Source organism: Cucurbita pepo, chromosome LG03 (genome assembly GCF_002806865.2).
Source record: "Cucurbita pepo subsp. pepo cultivar mu-cu-16 chromosome LG03, ASM280686v2, whole genome shotgun sequence".
Classification (NCBI taxonomy): domain Eukaryota; kingdom Viridiplantae; phylum Streptophyta; class Magnoliopsida; order Cucurbitales; family Cucurbitaceae; genus Cucurbita; species Cucurbita pepo.
Genome location: NC_036640.1, coordinates 11,617,075 through 11,634,862, shown reverse-complemented (window position 1 = coordinate 11,634,862; position 17,788 = coordinate 11,617,075). Strand labels below are relative to the sequence as shown.

The 17,788-nt window shown below is 36.5% G+C and overlaps 4 protein-coding genes across 4 annotated transcripts; all 4 read left to right on the top strand.

Annotated features, from left to right (window-relative positions):
• Nucleotides 1–2,233: 2,233 nt before the first annotated feature.
• Nucleotides 2,234–3,990, top strand: LOC111790487 (protein IQ-DOMAIN 14-like). The gene is made up of 4 exons (XM_023671406.1): nt 2,234–2,812; nt 2,889–3,128; nt 3,219–3,845; nt 3,935–3,990. Exons 1-4 carry the CDS (start codon nt 2,390–2,392, stop codon nt 3,953–3,955), a joined length of 1,311 nt encoding a protein of 436 aa, XP_023527174.1. The 5' UTR covers nt 2,234–2,389; the 3' UTR covers nt 3,956–3,990.
• Nucleotides 3,991–6,092: 2,102 nt separating this feature from the next.
• Nucleotides 6,093–10,739, top strand: LOC111790473 (sulfate transporter 3.1-like). The gene is made up of 12 exons (XM_023671383.1): nt 6,093–6,422; nt 6,488–6,695; nt 7,485–7,656; nt 7,760–7,825; nt 7,992–8,105; nt 8,208–8,324; nt 8,467–8,593; nt 8,697–8,983; nt 9,076–9,266; nt 9,979–10,064; nt 10,136–10,212; nt 10,344–10,739. Exons 1-12 carry the CDS (start codon nt 6,107–6,109, stop codon nt 10,521–10,523), a joined length of 1,941 nt encoding a protein of 646 aa, XP_023527151.1. The 5' UTR covers nt 6,093–6,106; the 3' UTR covers nt 10,524–10,739.
• A 2,203-nt stretch (nt 10,740–12,942) lies between these two features.
• Nucleotides 12,943–14,183, top strand: LOC111790291 (leucine-rich repeat extensin-like protein 6). Its single transcript, XM_023671155.1, has one exon. The coding sequence runs from the start codon at nt 12,957–12,959 to the stop codon at nt 14,181–14,183; it is 1,227 nt and encodes a 408-aa protein (XP_023526923.1). The 5' UTR covers nt 12,943–12,956.
• Nucleotides 14,184–15,652: 1,469 nt separating this feature from the next.
• Nucleotides 15,653–17,771, top strand: LOC111790495 (40S ribosomal protein S3a-like). The gene is made up of 7 exons (XM_023671414.1): nt 15,653–15,758; nt 15,849–15,896; nt 15,987–16,092; nt 16,545–16,682; nt 16,781–16,966; nt 17,159–17,359; nt 17,482–17,771. Exons 1-7 carry the CDS (start codon nt 15,748–15,750, stop codon nt 17,575–17,577), a joined length of 786 nt encoding a protein of 261 aa, XP_023527182.1. The 5' UTR covers nt 15,653–15,747; the 3' UTR covers nt 17,578–17,771.
• The last annotated feature ends 17 nt before the right edge of the window (nt 17,772–17,788 follow it).

The following is a 17,788-nucleotide window of genomic DNA, read 5'->3' as shown; positions in this document are numbered from 1 at the left end:
TTATTTTAGTAGAAATCGTATTTTAAGTAGTAATATTTTTATTTTTTAATTCTTAAAAATGACTATTTTAATCCATGTGTAAAACAAATTTACAAATTTATTCGATTTGAAGTTAAATTTGTTGGGAGTGAGTCCGACGTCGGCTAATTTAGGGAATGATCATGGGTTTATAAGTAAAGGAATACATCTCTATTGATACGGGGCCTTTTGGAGAAACTCAAAGCAAAGTCATGAAAATTTGTTCAAAGTAGACAATATCATACCACTGTGAAGAGTCGTTATTCCTAACACAATTTTATACCATGTGATAAAAGTTTACATTCAAATACACGGAGTAGACTTTTTTTTTTTTTTTTTTTTTTTTTTTTTTTTTTTTTTTTTTTTTTTTTTTTTTTTTTTTTTTTTTTTTTTNAAATTTAAAATTTAAAAGAAAGAAGTAAAGTTTAGGTGGTCGGAAACCCGTGAAAGTAAGTAAAAAAATGGATGGTTGAGGTGGCGGTGGGCGGCGAGTGGGAAAAAACACGGGAACGTGAACGACATCCGACAGGATAAAGCGTCAACAGCAATCGAATTCAATGCTGACGCGACAGTCTCCACAAAACTCCCACTCCCAATTTCTACCTATATCCTATAACAAATTAACAATTAAATGTCCCATTTTTCAATAATAATAATAATTATATATATATATATATAAACATCAACTTCAATATTCCAAACATGTTTGAAAATTATATGTCTCAAAATGGTAAGACAACTACATATATCATGTTTCAAAATTAATCAAATTTAAATTATTAAAACCCAAATAGAAATTAAATATTTTTCAATTCATGCCACGTTAAAGAATAACGAAGTTTCATGTTATAAATTTTGGGTGGATTACAATTTAGAGTTATTGTATTTCATTAATGTATTTTAAAACTTTCTATTTACTACAATTACACAATGGTTAATTATGGTCATTAAGTATGAATGTTACAACTCTTGAAATGTCTCTAATAGTTTCATTTTGAGACTATATAAAGTCATGTATGTTGTATTTGTAAGAAGACTTGGAAAAATATAGTAAAATAAGTATTTGTGCTTTTCTTTAGCCAATGACTAAGTTTCTTTGCAATTCTACATAGTTTAGGTTGCATGTAGAATCATTCAAGTTCAACATAATCAATCTTATTTGTGGAAAGATTCTAATCTCAAACAAGTGCTCTTGCGTTGAGATATTTCATTAACAAGAATCATTCAAGATAGACATGATCGATCTTGCTTGTGGAGTGATTCAAATCTCAAACAACGTTCTTGCCTTGAGATATTCGATCAACAAGGTAATCCGAATCTTATTCTCCTTGTATTGATTCCTTATCTTATCGGTATTCATATCTCCTAATAAAATGAATAAATAAATAAAACTATTCCCTAATTAATGGCTTTAATTTAATATTGCACATGGAAAGATTTATTTGCTTAATTTTTAAATGAGCTCCATGTGGAGAGCACCTAAGCATACTTAGACAACGTATTAATCAAATCTACACCAATTATTTTTTCCTAAGTTTTACTTTTCACATTTCTAATAAAAATTAATATTATGAATAATCTACCGAATTTAATTTTCCATCCCTTAATAAATAAAAATGTAACGCGTATTAGAAGCTTATTGTATAAATTAAAAGTATAGTTTGATTATTAATGAGTATTCATAAGGGAGATGAAACAAGGCAAAGTGCTTCCCAAAAGCAAAACAGGAAGTTGAAACGAAGGGAAGCACTTATTATTACAAACAGGCCATGTGGGTGCCAACTAATTATTGTTTAATCATTTAATAAATAATATTATATATTTTTTCCTATTTTGTTTACAATTTTATTTATTTACGTAAAAATATATAATACTTTTAAACTCATATCTTTTTGGTCCCCAGGAACCTTCTTATTTTATTTTCTTATTTTTTAAATTTACGTGAAAATCCACTTTTATGTTATATTTGATATAATTTAGTATAAAATTAATTAATTACAAAAATACTAAATATATTTGTTTTTATCTTATTCTTTGAAAGCCACTAAATTATTGAAGATAATGTTAATGTAACGAGGCATGTGGAAATCTGACATTAACACAAATATAGTATAAATTAATGGATAATTAATTAATTAATTAATATTTATTATTTAATTAAAGTAGCAATATGATAAGGTAAATACAAAAAGAAGAAGGTCATCGATATATTCCAGAATCTGGGAGCTGACCACTCTGTTTCTCAACACATGTAAATTTGTGAGTACTGACAAACAACACGACATGTAACGTAAGGCCGCCATTTTCATCTCAAAACCTGATAACGAAGCGAGAGATCTCCATTTTTAGTTGATTCAGAGAACAAGAAGATATGGGTAAGGCCGGAAAATGGCTCAAGAATTTCCTCTCCGGCAAGAAGTTCGACAAGGAACATTCCCAAATCGCCAATCATGTTTCTGTTGTTTCCTCTGGAAATTCAACGATTCCGGTTTCGTCTCCCAAAGAGAAGAAGCGATGGAGTTTCCGGCGACCTTCACCGGCAAAGGACGTGAACACGCTGGGATCGAATGTCGCCGTTGCCGTCGCCGTTAATTCATCTGTGAATACCACGTTTGATATGGAGAAGGAACAGGAAAAACACGCTATGGCGATGGCTGCTGCGACGGAGGCGGCAGTTGCAGCTGCACAAGCCGCTGCCGTCGTGATTCGTTTGACTGTAGCGTCGAATGGGAAAGACGGTAGAATTGAAGAAGCTGCTGCGATTAAAATCCAATCCGTTTTCAGATCTTATCTGGTAAATGCACAAAACTCGAATTGACGATCGCCCAAATCGAAATCTGAAGAAATTGTGTTTGTGATTGAAAATGCAGGCGAGAAAGGCGCTGTGTGCTTTGAAAGGGTTGGTGAAATTGCAGGCGATGGTGAGAGGCCATTTGGTGAGACGAAGAGCCACCGAAACTCTGCGGTGTATGCAAGCTTTAGTGACGGCGCAGGCCAGAGCACGAACACAGAGGATCAAAATGGCTGAAGATTCACAGCCCACTGCCCATTCATGGCACTCATCCCATCGAAAATCTTTCCAAGAAAGCCGTCAAAGACATACCCATCAAGTAATTTTCAAACCCCATCAAAATTTGATCTTGTTTTCTTCATATTTGTAACGATTTGGTACAACTCTGTTTTTTCCCCCTTTTTTGCAGGAGATCGACAGAGAAATGGAAGAGAATATAAAGATCGTGGAGATGGATTTAGGTGGAACCCTAAAGAATCGCAATAGCTACAGCCTTAACACCTATTCGAATCAAGAAAACTACCGTCTCTCGCCGGCGCCGTCAGCGATGACCGACATGAGCCCGAGAACATTCAGCGGCCATTTCGAAGATTACGCCTACGGAACAGCTCAAAGTAGTCCCCAATGCTTCTCCGCCATGGCGAAATCCGACCCAAATCGCATCCCATTCGAATTTCCCAGATCGGAATATGCAGAATCTTTGTCTTACGATTACCCATTGTTCCCAAATTACATGGCGAACACCGAATCGTCGAAGGCAAAAGTGCGGTCGCAGAGCGCACCGAAGGCTAGGCCAGAGTCGCTTGAGAGGCAGCCGAGCCGAAGGCGGGCGTCAGTTGAGGGGAGGAACATTCCAAGGGCGGTGAGAATGCAGCGGTCGTCGTCACATTTGGGGTCCGCCGCGAAGAACTACGGGTATCCTCCATGGGCGGTGAAGCTGGACCGGTCGACAGTGTCGCTGAAGGACAGTGAATGTGGGTCGACGTGCTCGGTGCTGACAAATCTGAACTATTGTCGATCGGTGGCATCGCAGGAAGTGAGTATTGAACAAATTTAAATTGGTACGTTTTTTTTCTTTAACCCCATTTTGAAGGAATTTTGTTTGTTTCTTCTTGTTTGTTGCAGGTTTATGGGAACAGGCACTAACAGAGAAGATGATGAAATAATAACAATAATAATAATTGTAAAACAAAAACAAAAAAAAAAAAAAAAAAAAAAAAAAAAAAAANTGACCTTTCTTTGATTCTTTTGTTTTCCATTTGATGTGTGTGTGTGAGTGTTTTGTTTTAGTTTTCAATGGAATGTAATTATAATTTGTAATGTTTTTTTAAATTTCGATCCTTTTGTTAATAAAATTAAGTGATATTTGATGTTGGTGAATCTTTTTGTTTGGGTCGGTTGAGGATATTTAGTAATAAATTATAGTTGACTGTACATACTCTAAAAACACCCTCCTTACAATATTGACGATCTTACAAAGATAAAATTTGAGTTAATTTCCATTTACTGTACAATAATATGTGGAGCTCGGCATGTCTGGAAGCAGATGAGAACGTTCTTTTGCTAATATTATCACCAGTATTCAATACTGTGTCATTCATATATATCCCCTTTGATATTTTATTACGAGGCAAATATCTTCATAGGTATCTTATTGTTATTTCCGTTTATTACTTCTTTTGTAATTTATTTGATTATAAATAAGATAACTTTCACACCATTTAAGTGGGTGGATTAAGCAAACATTATCCGTGTCTATCCAAAAAAAATTGTTTTATTTTATTATAAATAAGATAACTTTCACATCATTTAAGTGAGGTGGATTAAGCAAACATTCTCGGTGTCTATCCAAAAAAATTTGTTAGGATTGGAACAAGATTCTAGCTGGAAATTTGCATGGATCGAATTATACATAGGTTGAATCACGGATGGGGAATATAATTCTCCTATTCGACACTATTTAGTTAAGAAGATAAATCTCTCTCCATTCCCTTTTACTACTCTATTCTTTATCCTATGCAAGTCGGGCTCACATAAGACTTAAATGAACATCTCTAAACTGATCGTATATTGACTTGTGAAGCGTGTTGGGCTCACATAAGACTTAAATGAACATCTCTAAACCAATCGTATATTGACTTGTGAAGCGTGTTGGGCTTCAAATTGGACCACAAACTACCTTATTGGGCTTCAAATTTGATTTAGTGTTATAAGAGAATTCACTCGAAAACACACGCTAGACCTAATATTATATTTCTTAATGAGTTTTGAGTGATTAATTTATTAATTAAGATTCTCGTCTAAATTAGCCGATTTTAGTAGATAGATAAGTGTAGAGATGTTGATGGGGCGGGGGAGGGTCAGAGAAGTCATCTCCATCCCCATCACAACTACCTATTTTATTTTTCATCCGTACAAAAATTTTCATTTCTTTTTACGGGAATGGAAGCGGAGATTACCCGCGATAAATTTTCTTATTTTGTAAATTTACCTACTAATTTACTTTTCTATACTTTTTATTTTAATCTAAGCCTGTAAGGTAACAATGTTACCAATGTGGTAACAAAATTTGATGCAACCTTGACAACTAATTTTATTTTTAAATAAACATTCATGTTAATAATATTCTTAATATAGTAATAAAATAATATCGATGCAATTAATAAATAATTGGATATTCATTTTTTATACGCCATGCCAAATCACCCTTTTTAATCTTATCAACATGACATTATGATTTAAGCAATCATTATTTATTATAAATTAAAACAAAAAATCTACCTAAAATGTGAGAAATTAATTAAATTGGTAATTTTTAAAAATAATTTTATATTTTCACATTTTAGAGAACAATTAATTCAAAAAAAAACGATAAAAAAAAAACCTAAAAATAAAGAAATTAAGTTCAAACTCTATTTNTATATATATATTATTATTTTTTTGTTTAGCTTTCAAAATTTCGAATGGGTTTTGAAAATAATTTTAAAAATAGATAAAAAAAAAAAAGTATTTAAGAGGTTAATTTGTTTAAAAAAGACTAAAAACAAAAATGGTTTCATAATTAGTTTTTGAAAATTATGTTATTTTTATCAAAATTATCCATTTCTGAGTCAGATCTGGTGCCTCATCGATTTCCAATGGTCAAACGGCAGTTGACTTGCCACGTGTCCAGAAAAAATGGGTCCGCGAATCCACTCTGGAGAAGATCCCCGAGGCCCAACTGCATAATCAGCACATTATATATCCGACGCACAAACCCAAATCTCCAAGTAAAACTCATCCATTAAAGTTGGAATTATGGGTATTGAAGAGATTGAAAGCCCTCACCGTGTGGCCATTCCTCCGACCAAGCCGTTCTTGGTGTCCTTAGGCGCCAACCTCAAAGAAACCTTCTTCCCCGATGACCCTTTCAAACAGTTCAAAAACCAGCCCATAGGAGCCCAGATTCTTCTCTGGCTTAAATACTTCATTCCCTTCCTCGAATGGGCTCCTCGTTACACCTTCAATTTCTTCAAAGCTGACCTCGTTGCCGGCATCACCATCGCCAGTTTGGCCGTCCCTCAGGGCATCAGCTATGCCAATCTTGCCACCATCCCCCCCATCATTGGCCTTTGTAAGTTCCTGCACGATGCCTTTTGGTTTAACACCATGTTGGTTATTAATCATTTTTTAATGCAGATTCCAGCTTTGTGCCGCCATTGATATACGCCATGCTTGGAAGCTCCAGAGATTTGGCGGTCGGGACTGTTGCGGTGGTGTCGCTTCTCATATCCGCCCTATTGGGGAAGGAAGTCAGCCCGGTGGAGCATCCGAACGAATACGTGCAATTGGTTTTCACTGCCACATTCTTCGCCGGAGCTTTTCAGGCCTCTCTCGGCTTTCTCAGGTAAACCATTTTGGTTCTTATACTCACTTATAAATCACGACTTTCCATAATGATATGATATTGTCCTCTTTAACCATAAGCTCTCGTGGCTTTGATTTTGGTTCTCCAAACGACTTCCTATGAGATGTATTCCTTACTTGCTTATAAACCCATGATCATTTTCTTGACGTCGTACTCCCTCCTATCAATGATCAACAATCTTCCCTTCGAACAAAGTACAACATAGAGCCTACCCTGATGCTTAGACTCCTTTTCTGGAACCCTCGAACAAAGTATACTATTTGTCTCAACAATCTTACAATCTTCCAATCGAATAAAGTACAACATAGAGCCTCTCTTGAGGCCTATGGTGCCCTCGAACAGCCTCTCTTTAAACGAGGCTTGACTCCTTCTCCGGAGTCGTCGAACAATGTACATCATTTGTTCGACACTTCTATCACTTTTAACTACGCTTTGAGGCTCATAATCTTTGTTCAACATTTGAGGATTCTATTGACGCTACATTTAAGGCGTGACTCTAATACCATGTTAAGTTCACAATTCTTTATTAGACCTTTGAGGATTTTAAGCTAAGTTTAGGGAATGACTCTGATAACAAGTTAGAAATCTTGGTTTTTTACAATGGTATGATATTGTTCACTTTAAATGGTTTTGTTTCGAACTTCTCAAATGCCTCGCACAAATGAAATATAATAATTAAACTCATGATCATTCCCTAATTTAGCCAATATCGGACTTGGTTCCAGTGTTGACTCGTATATTTAACGATTTGATGTTGGAAAAGTGCAGACTAGGGGTTATTGTGGACTTTCTGTCGCATGCAGCGATTGTGGGGTTCATGGGTGGTGCAGCGACGGTGGTTTGTCTTCAGCAGCTTAAAGGCATAATGGGATTGGTTCATTTCACGCATGAGACTGATGTCGTATCCGTCACGCGCTCTCTTTTCTCCCAAATTCATCAGGTTTACTTTCTGCCTCGCCGCCGCCGCCGCCGCCGCCATTTTTGTCACTTCAAAGCTTTCTCTCTCTTCTGCTAGTTTTCATTTTTGTGTCCCCTTTTGACAGTGGAGATGGCAAAGCGTAGTGTTGGGTTGCAGTTTTCTCTTCTTTCTCCTCCTCACCAGATACTTGGTAAGCTTCTCAATTTTATTCTTTAAATTATGTTTACTAAGATTAAATTCTAAACCCAATTTTCAAAATTGAAAATGAAAAATAATAAATTATGTTCTTATCTCTTATTCAATTATTCATTATTAGTTTTGATACCACGATTAGCACAAATTTTAACGAATTGCAGAGCAAGAAGAAACCAATCTTCTTTTGGATAAATGCATTGGCGCCTTTGCTTTCCATCATCTTGGGAAGTCTTCTCGTCTACTTCACCCACGCTGAACGCCATGGAGTTCAAGTGGTAACTCACTGAATCCCCATTGCCGTCTCTGTTTCTTTTGCTTTTAAGATCAAACACATGTCTGAATCTTTATTGGGTCTCTCTGTTTTTGTTTCAATTTAGATTGGGCTTTTGAAGAAAGGGTTGAATCCCTTATCTGTATCTGATTTAGTATTTGGGCCCCCTCATCTTCCCATTGCCATCAAAACAGGGATCATCATCGGAATCATAGGCCTCGCTGTAAGTTTCTTCTGTTATATGGGTGTGCTTAGAAATATGACTACCAGGTGTTTGATGAAATGTCCCAAAGAAAAAAAAATAGTGAACTGTGTAATCTACAAGTGAACCATCTTCATTTCGATGAATTCATTGTATAATGTAGGAAGGAGTTGCCGTGGGGAGAAGTTTTGCTACACTTAAGAACTACCACATTGATGGAAACAAGGAGATGATTGCATTTGGGATGATGAACATTGTTGGTTCTTGCACTTCTTGCTACCTTACTGCAGGTAAGCTGTGAAGTCAATGGAGGAGCTTAAGTTTTGGTCCATCAATTATTAGATATCCGCAAGGCCCATATGATGATAATCATTTGATTTTTGAAAATTGCAGGGCCATTTTCGAGGACTGCAGTGAATTTCAATGCAGGATGTAAAACTGCGGTCTCCAATATTGTCATGGCAATGTCTTTGATGCTCACTCTGTTGTTTTTGACGCCATTTTTTCGTTACACACCCCTGGCGGTGCTTTCCTCCATAATCATCACGGCTGTGATTGGCCTAATCAACTATGAAGAGGTCATCCACCTTTGGAAAATCGACAAATTCGACTTTGTCGTCTGCGTCGGTGCATACATCGGTGTCGTCTTTGGCAGTATTGAAACAGGCTTGATCGTTGCAGTGAGAAAATTGATAGAATGAGTTCATGTTTATATTATAAATCAAATCTACGTTTATGTTTCTCATTTGTATCAATTGGCATTGTTATTCAGATTACAATCTCTTTGTTAAGGGTGCTTCTCGTCACCGCAAGGCCAAGAACTTCAATATTAGGCAACATTCCTAACTCCACAATTTACAGAAGCATTGATCAATACCCAACAGCCAACCGTGTGCCTGGAGCTCTCATCCTTCAATTGGAGGCCCCAATCTATTTTGCCAACTCAAACTACGTGAGAGAGAGGTAACATTTCTGCAACCAACCAGTATGTAACATGTCATTTTTGGGCTTTTCCTTCCGAGTTTTCCCTCAAAGTGTTTAAAACACGTCTGCTAGGGAGAGATTTACACACTTACAAAAAATTGTTTTTTGGGCTTTCCCTGCTAAGCTTTCCCTCAAAGTTTTTAAAACGCTTATGCTAAAGATAGGTTTCCACACCCTTATAAATAATGTTTTGTTCTCGTCCCCAACCGACGTAGGATCTCACAATTCATCCTCCTTCGAGGCCATCTCACAATAATTCACTTCCCTTCGGGGCTCAGCATCCTCGCTGGTCCTTGCTAGCACTCATTCCCTTCTCCAATTGATATGGAACCCTCCAAATTCACCCCCCTTCTGGACCCAACGTCCTTGTGGCACACCGTCTCATGTCCACCCCCTTCGGTGTTCAACCTCCTCGTTGACACATCGCCCGAAACCTGGCTCTAATACCATTTGTAACAGCCAAATTCCACCACCGGCAATATTGTTTTCTTTGGGCTTTCCCATCCCTTCAAGGTTTTTAAAATGGGTCTAATAGGGAGAGATTTCCACGTTTTTCTAAAGGATGTTTCGTTCTCTTCCCCAACCAATGTGGGATCTCACACTCTAACGGTAGATGACATAATGATCTACATTATATGCATAAAGATGAGAATGAAGATGCTGATCCTCATTTGTATTTCTCCTGTCCCAGGCTTTCAAGGTGGATCACAGACGAAGAAAAAAGGATAAAATCATCAGGCCTAACCAGCTTGCAGTACATAATTCTAGACGTTTCCGGTAAGTACTTCAACGAACAAACGACCTGATCTCTCTTTTATCTCATATACTGATTTGAAATTTAAACACAGGCGTAAGCAGCATTGACTCAAGTGGGATCAGCATGCTTGAAGAGGTTAACAAGAGTACTGAAAAAAGAGGTCTCACAGTACGTATTTCCAACTCATTATTCATCTTAAACTCCCTAGAAATAGAATGCTGTTTGATCTCCGGTACCAAAAACCCAAAATGGCACGCTATGATAATATTCTTTTCTGTGATGTTATGTGATTGTTGTAGCTTTTGCTTGCAAATCCAAGAAGCGAAGTGATCAAAAAATTAAACGTGTCGAAGTTCATCGAGGCGATCGGACATGAACGGTTCTATCTCACAGTGGGAGAGGCTGTAACAGCCTGCAATCTCAAGCTCCACACTTGCAAGGCAAATCATGTTGGTGCTGAATTAGATTCAACTGTGTAGCCTGCAAAATTACTCCAAGCAGAAGGAGATCAATTTGGGTGATGGGGTCCGCCCACCAAGTCCCCATGGTCAAATTGCTTTTGGTAAGGCTTTTGAAGTGTTACCCCATCCTTCTAGAAAAGAAACCGATCATAAACCATATACTATGTGAATTATTGTACAATATACTCTTCAAGATTTATAAATAATTCAAATCGTGAGACTTTTTTTTGTTGTTGTCTTGAATGTTTCTTTCTCCATAAGCAAAATGTCTGCCTTTTTGACTTTTTGTTAAATATGAACATAATACTGTCAGCATGTTTGAGGCTGCAAGTGGTAAGGTAACCCAAAATTCCACATCACAAGCAAACAACAGCCTTTGACAAAGACCATGCAACTCTGTTCCTGTCTCCTGTCTCTGTTCTAATCTATTTATGCCTTTCTCATTGGTTTATCTGTAGGTTGAGCTAACACTCCATTTTAGCTCAACTTTTAACTCTCATTCTGTTTGTTTGGTGAGACCATTTCACTTTCCCTCTCCAATGTCCTTCAAACTACTCTTGTTAGTATTAGTACTTTTTTCATCGAGCTCGAGATGTTTGAGCATTGAGATGGTAGTCGGTGTCAGATCCACCGAGTGATGTTCAGACGGGCGGAGTTATTACTATTGGCTGAAGTGATCACATTAGTCACATTTTTTTTTTCATTTTTTTTTTTGTAGAGATGATATAGTTATACATTTGATCGACCCAGTTGAAAATTCTAAGAATCTTAATTAACCTCTCGAATAAAAGATATGTGTCATTTGATATAGACCGATCCATGATTTAAGGGATGCAATATCCATATGAAATGTGTTGGATAAGTAGGTTGTCTAAATCATTAGGTTAATGAGTTGTTTTCTTGTTGAGAATTTCAATGACCTAACAACATTCTACCTTATGCTTTTCCCATGCAAATCCTCAAATCATGTCGATTCCTAAATTATGTCGGTTTGTAAGAGTAGTTGACCATCACGGTGCTATTAAAAAATTTAGGGTTCATGTAGTCCACGAAAGATTAATAAATCTGTAGCATAAAAAATAAACAATTCATGTACAAAATATAAACACGGATAAAAAAACTGATTGTAATTACCAATGTGACTATAGTGCTCACGACTGAGAACTCACTATTCGTAGCTATTACCTCTGACACCAAATAAGAGTTCAGCCCAATGCTTTATTTCTACCTCCAGTAATATACGACGTTTATTATTGCAATAGGTATCTAGTAGAAGTGTAGTGATATATGTCATCCGCTTCATATTTGCCTAAAGTTTGTTCCTAGAAATATAATAATTCTCTCTAAAGTAGTTCAACACATTGTTGTACATGAAGCCAACGATGGAACCACCGAACCAACCATAAACATAAATAATTATCGATAGTCCAAGATGCAGTGTTAATTCTTGAATATATAAAAATCAATAAATTTTCTTTTTTTTTAATCCGTCGTAAAAATAAGTGAGATTTGAATTTCTAATGTTTTGGTTAAAACCTCGGTATTTATAAATAATTATTAAAATCTAAAGTTGAAATAAATGGTCGTTAATTATTTTTTATTATAAAAGTAAATGTGTAGAATATTAAAATTAAAAGCAGCCAAAGTTGATTAAAACCGCGTTTTTGGTGGGGTAAGAATTATGATATTAAATTTCTTTAATTAATCAAATATATATTTTTATTAAACATAATACCCACTTCATCCGTTGAACATTTAAAAATAAAATATTTTAAAAATACCAAAGTGATCCGCTTGCCCTATCCTTTTCATATTTTCAAAATCTCTCTCTCCATTGGCAGGTAAGATTGATATTGCTAAGAAGTAGTCAATTATTTTTTAAATCCTATTTTCTCTTACATTTTTTAAAAATAATGTCTCAAATACATTGGTTAAAGAGGGGAACGAGTCCGAGTCATTCTTTGAAAGGGTGTGAAAACATCTCTCTAATATATACGTTTTAAAACGGTGAGGTTGACAGTAATATGTAACAGGTCAAAACAGACAATATCTACTAGCAGTGAACTTTGATTGTTTCATGGTAGAGATCTAAACAACCCGAACAAAATTCAAAAATCAACCTAATCTAACTCTCTATTTTCGAGTTGAGTTGGGAATTGTCGAATTGCCTTTTTAATTATTTAAAAAAATCATATATATCTATAATACACGTCAAACATTTACAATTTAAAATCCATCATTAATATCGGTCACAAAAATTAAATATTATAATATTTTTAAAAGTAAGGTAAGGTTGGATTGGGACTCTATTATCGAGTTAGGTTGAGTTGACCAACCAAAAAAATGTATGAAAACAATAATATATGAATTTATATATATATATATATATATATATCATAACGCAATCTTATAGGTATTGTGAGTACCATGCCTCATTAAACCTCTTCCGAAATGAAAACCTCAAGCTTCCCTCTCCCAAAATCTCTCCTCCTCATCTCCATTCTCACCCTCCTCTCCAACCCTTCATATCAAGCGACTCCCCCGCCGCCATCGCCGCCGCCGCCGCCATTTCTCCCCAACCCGAGGCTTCTCAAGGCCTACACTGCTCTCCAAGCTTGGAAACATGCCATCACTGCCGACCCAAACAACTTCACCGCTGACTGGTACGGCCCCAACGTATGCAACTACTCCGGCATTTTCTGTGCCTCCGCTCCCGACGACCCCTATATCCTCACCGTCGCCGGGATCGACCTCAACCATGCCAACCTGTCGGGCACCCTACCCGACGACCTCGGCCTCCTGACCGACCTTGCTCTGTTCCACATCAACTCCAATCGCTTCTGCGGTACTGTCCCCGAGTCCTTCCGGTGCCTCACTCGCCTATTCGAGCTCGATCTCAGCAACAATGGCTTCTCCGGCGAATTCCCTTCTGCAATTCTCTCTCTTGCTGCTCTCAAATTCCTCGATATTCGATTCAACAAATTCCATGGGGATCTCCCTTCTCCCCTGTTTGACATGAAACTCGATGCTCTGTTCATCAATAATAACGATTTCAAATTCTCCTTACCGGAAAACATCGGCAATTCCCCTGTTTCTGTTCTGGTTTTTGCTAATAACAACATCAATGGCTGCCTCCCTTCCAGTTTATCCAACATGAACAATACACTCAATGAAATTATAATCACGAATAGTGGGTTGAATGGGTGTTTGCCGCCGGAATTTGGGTCGTTGAGCAATCTCGTCGTCTTCGATGTCAGTGACAACAATCTTGTCGGACCACTGCCGGAGACGATGGCCGGAATGAAGAAATTGGAGCAGCTAAATGTCGCACATAACCAATTATCCGGTGAAATTCCGGCAAGTATTTGCTCGTTGCCAAAATTGCAGAATTTCACGTACTCGTATAATTTCTTCTGCGGTGAGCCGTCAGTGTGCCTGAAACTTCAGGCCAGCGATGACCAGAAAAATTGTTTGCCGGAAAGGCCACTGCAACGTTCGCCGGAGGAATGTAAAGCTTTCTACTCTTACTCTGTTGACTGCGGCGTCTTTGGTTGTACTCATCGGCCGCCCCCGCCGCCACCTCCTCCTCCTCCGCCCCCGCCTCCGCCTCCACCTCCGCCACCGCCACCTCCACCTCCGCCGCCGCCACCGCCACCACCGTATTATCAGTATCCATAGTGATTGTCGTTCTGCTATGGATATTTTTTTTGCGAAAGGGTTCATTGAATCGGAAATTCTTCTCGTGGATATGGTTGGTGAAAAGGGAACCCAGATTGGTTTTGGATTATGGTTTTACTAATTTTCTTAATTAGTGATTAGTGATGTGATCTGTGTGTAAATTTTGAAGTAAAACAAACCGATGAACAAATACATATTTGACTGGTCGAAAAAAATTCAAGCTTATCACGAGAATCTTACTTCAAATTTTTTAACTTGTTTGAGCTCTATCTCTAAATTTAAATAATCTATGTATATTTTTTTATGATTCTTTGACATCGTGTAAGATCATAAGGTGTGACCTCATAATCGTTCTTGCTAGACACTTATATGAACCATGTCAATCTAAATAGTTCACTACTAGAAATTGGTTGAATACTCTATTACAGTTCTTGTATAGTACAATACTCATAATCACGAGCGACCAACCCTTATGCCTAACAACTACTACGATACTCATGTAGACCCTTGTCAATTTGGACAAATTTACTGCTAGAGGATAAGTCAAAGATTTCCTAAAAGTCTCAATTGACTATAACTTCATAAAATGACATTACATATCCCGACATTATATCTACCACTTGATCGGACAAACAAAAAATATAAAATTTTTAATTTTTGTAGTGAACTTGGACACGCATATTCCTATTCAAACTCCCTACAACTCAAGCGGGTCTCCTTCCCATGCAAAAATAGGTGGTGAAAAAGGAAAACTTTGAAGAATGGTTATGAATAGAAGAAGAAAATCGTTTGACAATAATCGATTTAAGGCTCGTTTATGGTGACCAAATTAAGCCAAACACACATGAAACAAGAAATTAGCCCAGACAAAATTTATTAACAAAAAAAAAAAAAAAAAAACAAAAAAAAAAAAAAANATTATAATAAAACCACGATTAAATGCTTGATCTTACGTTCTTTCACGAGTTAGTGACGTGTGCAAATATTCTAATATATTTGAAATTATTATAATTTAACTCTGAAATAATAAAAAATCTTCGTTTAAATTAACAAATTTAATAAATATGGAAAAATTTTAAAATTGTGAACTTTTGGTCTAAACAATTTTAACATATATATATATATATATATATATATTTATTTATTTATTTATTTACATGGCATTTACAAATACTCTATCTATTTTCTTTAATGGAAAAGTAATTTTAGCTATTTAAAAAAAAGGGTATTATCTTAGAAAATTACGAAAAAAATGTATTATGATAGAAAAAAAATTGCTCTTATTACTTTTGAAAATGGTATTCTCACAATTATTTTTTACTGTAATTACAAACATGGTAAAATTTTGATATTGTTGTAGACTCTTCGTTAAAGTCGAGGTCGCAAAAGTATCAAATCAACGATATAAAAATAATAATAAAGTAATAAATCTAAAAAAAAAATTAAAAAAAAAAAAAAAAAAAAAAAANTATAAACAGAGATTTAGGGTTTATGGCGGCTCTCGAACTTTCTCTGCCGGGCAGCAAAACATCTGCAGAGTCAGGGCAACTCACCTCCTTCAACCATGGCCGTCGGGTACTATCTCTCATTCTCTCATTCCGATTGTTTACGATTTTATGCTGCATTTTGGTTTTTATCTCTCACACTCGATTTCTGTTGGATCAGCAAGAACAAGCGGATTTCGAAGGGAAAGAAGGGAGGCAAGAAGAAAGCGTGAGTATATCTATTTGCTTCTTTAGTTTCTCAGATCTTTGTATTAGTTTTGGCGTGCCTTTATGTATCTGTTATTTGCTTGTCCTTCAGCACCGATCCATTTGCCAAGAAGGATTGGTATGATATCAAGGCTCCTTCAGTTTTCACTGTTAAGAATGTTGGAAAGACTCTTGTTACGCGCACGCAGGGTACCAAGGTAAATCGACACTGTTCTGATTGCTTTTACTTTTCTGTTTATACTTTATATGAGAGCTGAGAGTGTAGAGTGAGGGAAATTATATTATGTTTGTATAATCTTAAGAGGGATTTTTGAATTTGATTAGTGTACCGAGTTTAATCTGATGGGCTTCTAGCATTAGAGAGGTTGGGATATTCTACTGTTTATGGTTTTGTATTGATGCATTTTTTTGACTGGAATATTTGGTATCTGAGAACTAAAGATTGGATTTTATATTTTCTAGATGACTTGCAATACTAATTGCAAGGTCATTTGCATTGGATACGATGTTAACTTCTTTAGAGTTTTCTCAAGTCATATTATATCACTTTAGCTTTAAGACCCCTGTTTTTCTGCCGTGATTTGTATGTTATTGTAGGTCTTAGTTCATACAATGTGAATGTGAAAGTTTTCTTTGTTGCTCTCAATAGATTGCATCTGAAGGACTCAAACATAGAGTCTTCGAGGTCTCGTTGGCTGATCTTCAGGATGATGAGGAGCATGCTTACAGGAAGATTCGATTGAGAGCAGAAGATGTTCAAGGGAGGAATGTCCTGACAAATTTCTGGGTTAGATGGATTTTGCATTTAATTATGTAGATTTATTCACATCATATTTTGTAGCCTTCCTTTTGATCATCTTTATTCTTCATTGTAAAAATGTTCAGGGAATGAACTTCACTACTGACAAATTGAGGTCTTTAGTACGCAAGTGGCATACTTTGATTGAAGCTCATGTGGATGTCAAAACCACAGACAATTACACCCTTCGAATGTTTTGCATTGGATTCACTAAGAGAAGGCCAAACCAGGTGAAAAGAACCTGTTATGCGCAATCCAGCCAGATCAGGCAGGTTAGTTCATAGGACTTCTGTGAGTATTTTGTAGTAAAAATTGAGTAATATTTTTTATACTAAGTTTACTTCGGCCTGTTATTTTGCTTATGGTATTTCATTTTTGAAAGTAGTTCCATAGTCATTGGCACGCACTTGTGGATTTTGCAAAAAAATTCTTTAAACAATGCCGATATCTCTAATCCATGTCAGATCCGCCGGAAAATGAGAGAGATCATGGTAAACCAGGCGGCCTCTTGTGATTTGAAGGAATTGGTTCGCAAGTTCATTCCAGAGTCAATTGGCAAGGAGATCGAAAAGGCAACATCAAGTATCTACCCTCTTCAAAATGTGTTTATCCGGAAAGTTAAAATTTTGAAAGCTCCCAAATTCGATCTTGGGAAGTTAATGGAGGTATATATCTGGTTTATTTCACGAAGTATTTCAGAGTTTTATGTTTCCTCCGTGATATTTGTATTAGAAGGGAAAAATTCTATTGTCATTCCATTAATCGCTTTTGCTGATTATGCTTGCAGGTTCACGGCGACTACTCAGAAGACGTTGGCGTGAAGGTTGAGAGACCGGCCGACGAAGCGGCGGCAGAGGAGGCTACTGAAGTTGTTGGAGCTTGAGTTCAGTAATGTTAAATTTCATTCCGAGTTGGTTTAATCTGTTTTGTTTATTTTTTTGCCCTCGTTTGCTACAAACTTAGTTTTAGCCCGCTTATTGGTCTAGTGAGAAGAGTAGGTTTTGAGGATCGCAATTTTGTGCTATTAGTCAAAGAATGCCTTCATTGAATTAATTTCACAAATTGCACTTTTTTCCTGACTTGCTCGACACGCA

What these genes read in the sequence shown, in the direction of transcription:
- LOC111790495 (XM_023671414.1), top strand. An exon ending in AAGGGAGGCAAGAAGAAAGC is followed by an intron (nt 15,897 to 15,986) that starts GTGAGTATATCT and finishes CTTGTCCTTCAG; the next exon opens with CACCGATCCATTTGCCAAGA. An exon ending in AATCCAGCCAGATCAGGCAG is followed by an intron (nt 16,967 to 17,158) that starts GTTAGTTCATAG and finishes AATCCATGTCAG; the next exon opens with ATCCGCCGGAAAATGAGAGA.
- LOC111790291 (XM_023671155.1), top strand. Translation starts at nt 12,957, where the DNA reads ATGAAAACCTCAAGCTTCCCTCTCCCAAAATCTCTCCTCCTCATCTCC.
- LOC111790487 (XM_023671406.1), top strand. Translation starts at nt 2,390, where the DNA reads ATGGGTAAGGCCGGAAAATGGCTCAAGAATTTCCTCTCCGGCAAGAAG. An exon ending in GTCAAAGACATACCCATCAA is followed by an intron (nt 3,129 to 3,218) that starts GTAATTTTCAAA and finishes CCTTTTTTGCAG; the next exon opens with GAGATCGACAGAGAAATGGA. An exon ending in GATCGGTGGCATCGCAGGAA is followed by an intron (nt 3,846 to 3,934) that starts GTGAGTATTGAA and finishes TGTTTGTTGCAG; the next exon opens with GTTTATGGGAACAGGCACTA.
- LOC111790473 (XM_023671383.1), top strand. Translation starts at nt 6,107, where the DNA reads ATGGGTATTGAAGAGATTGAAAGCCCTCACCGTGTGGCCATTCCTCCG. An exon ending in AACGCCATGGAGTTCAAGTG is followed by an intron (nt 8,106 to 8,207) that starts GTAACTCACTGA and finishes GTTTCAATTTAG; the next exon opens with ATTGGGCTTTTGAAGAAAGG. An exon ending in TTCTTGCTACCTTACTGCAG is followed by an intron (nt 8,594 to 8,696) that starts GTAAGCTGTGAA and finishes TGAAAATTGCAG; the next exon opens with GGCCATTTTCGAGGACTGCA.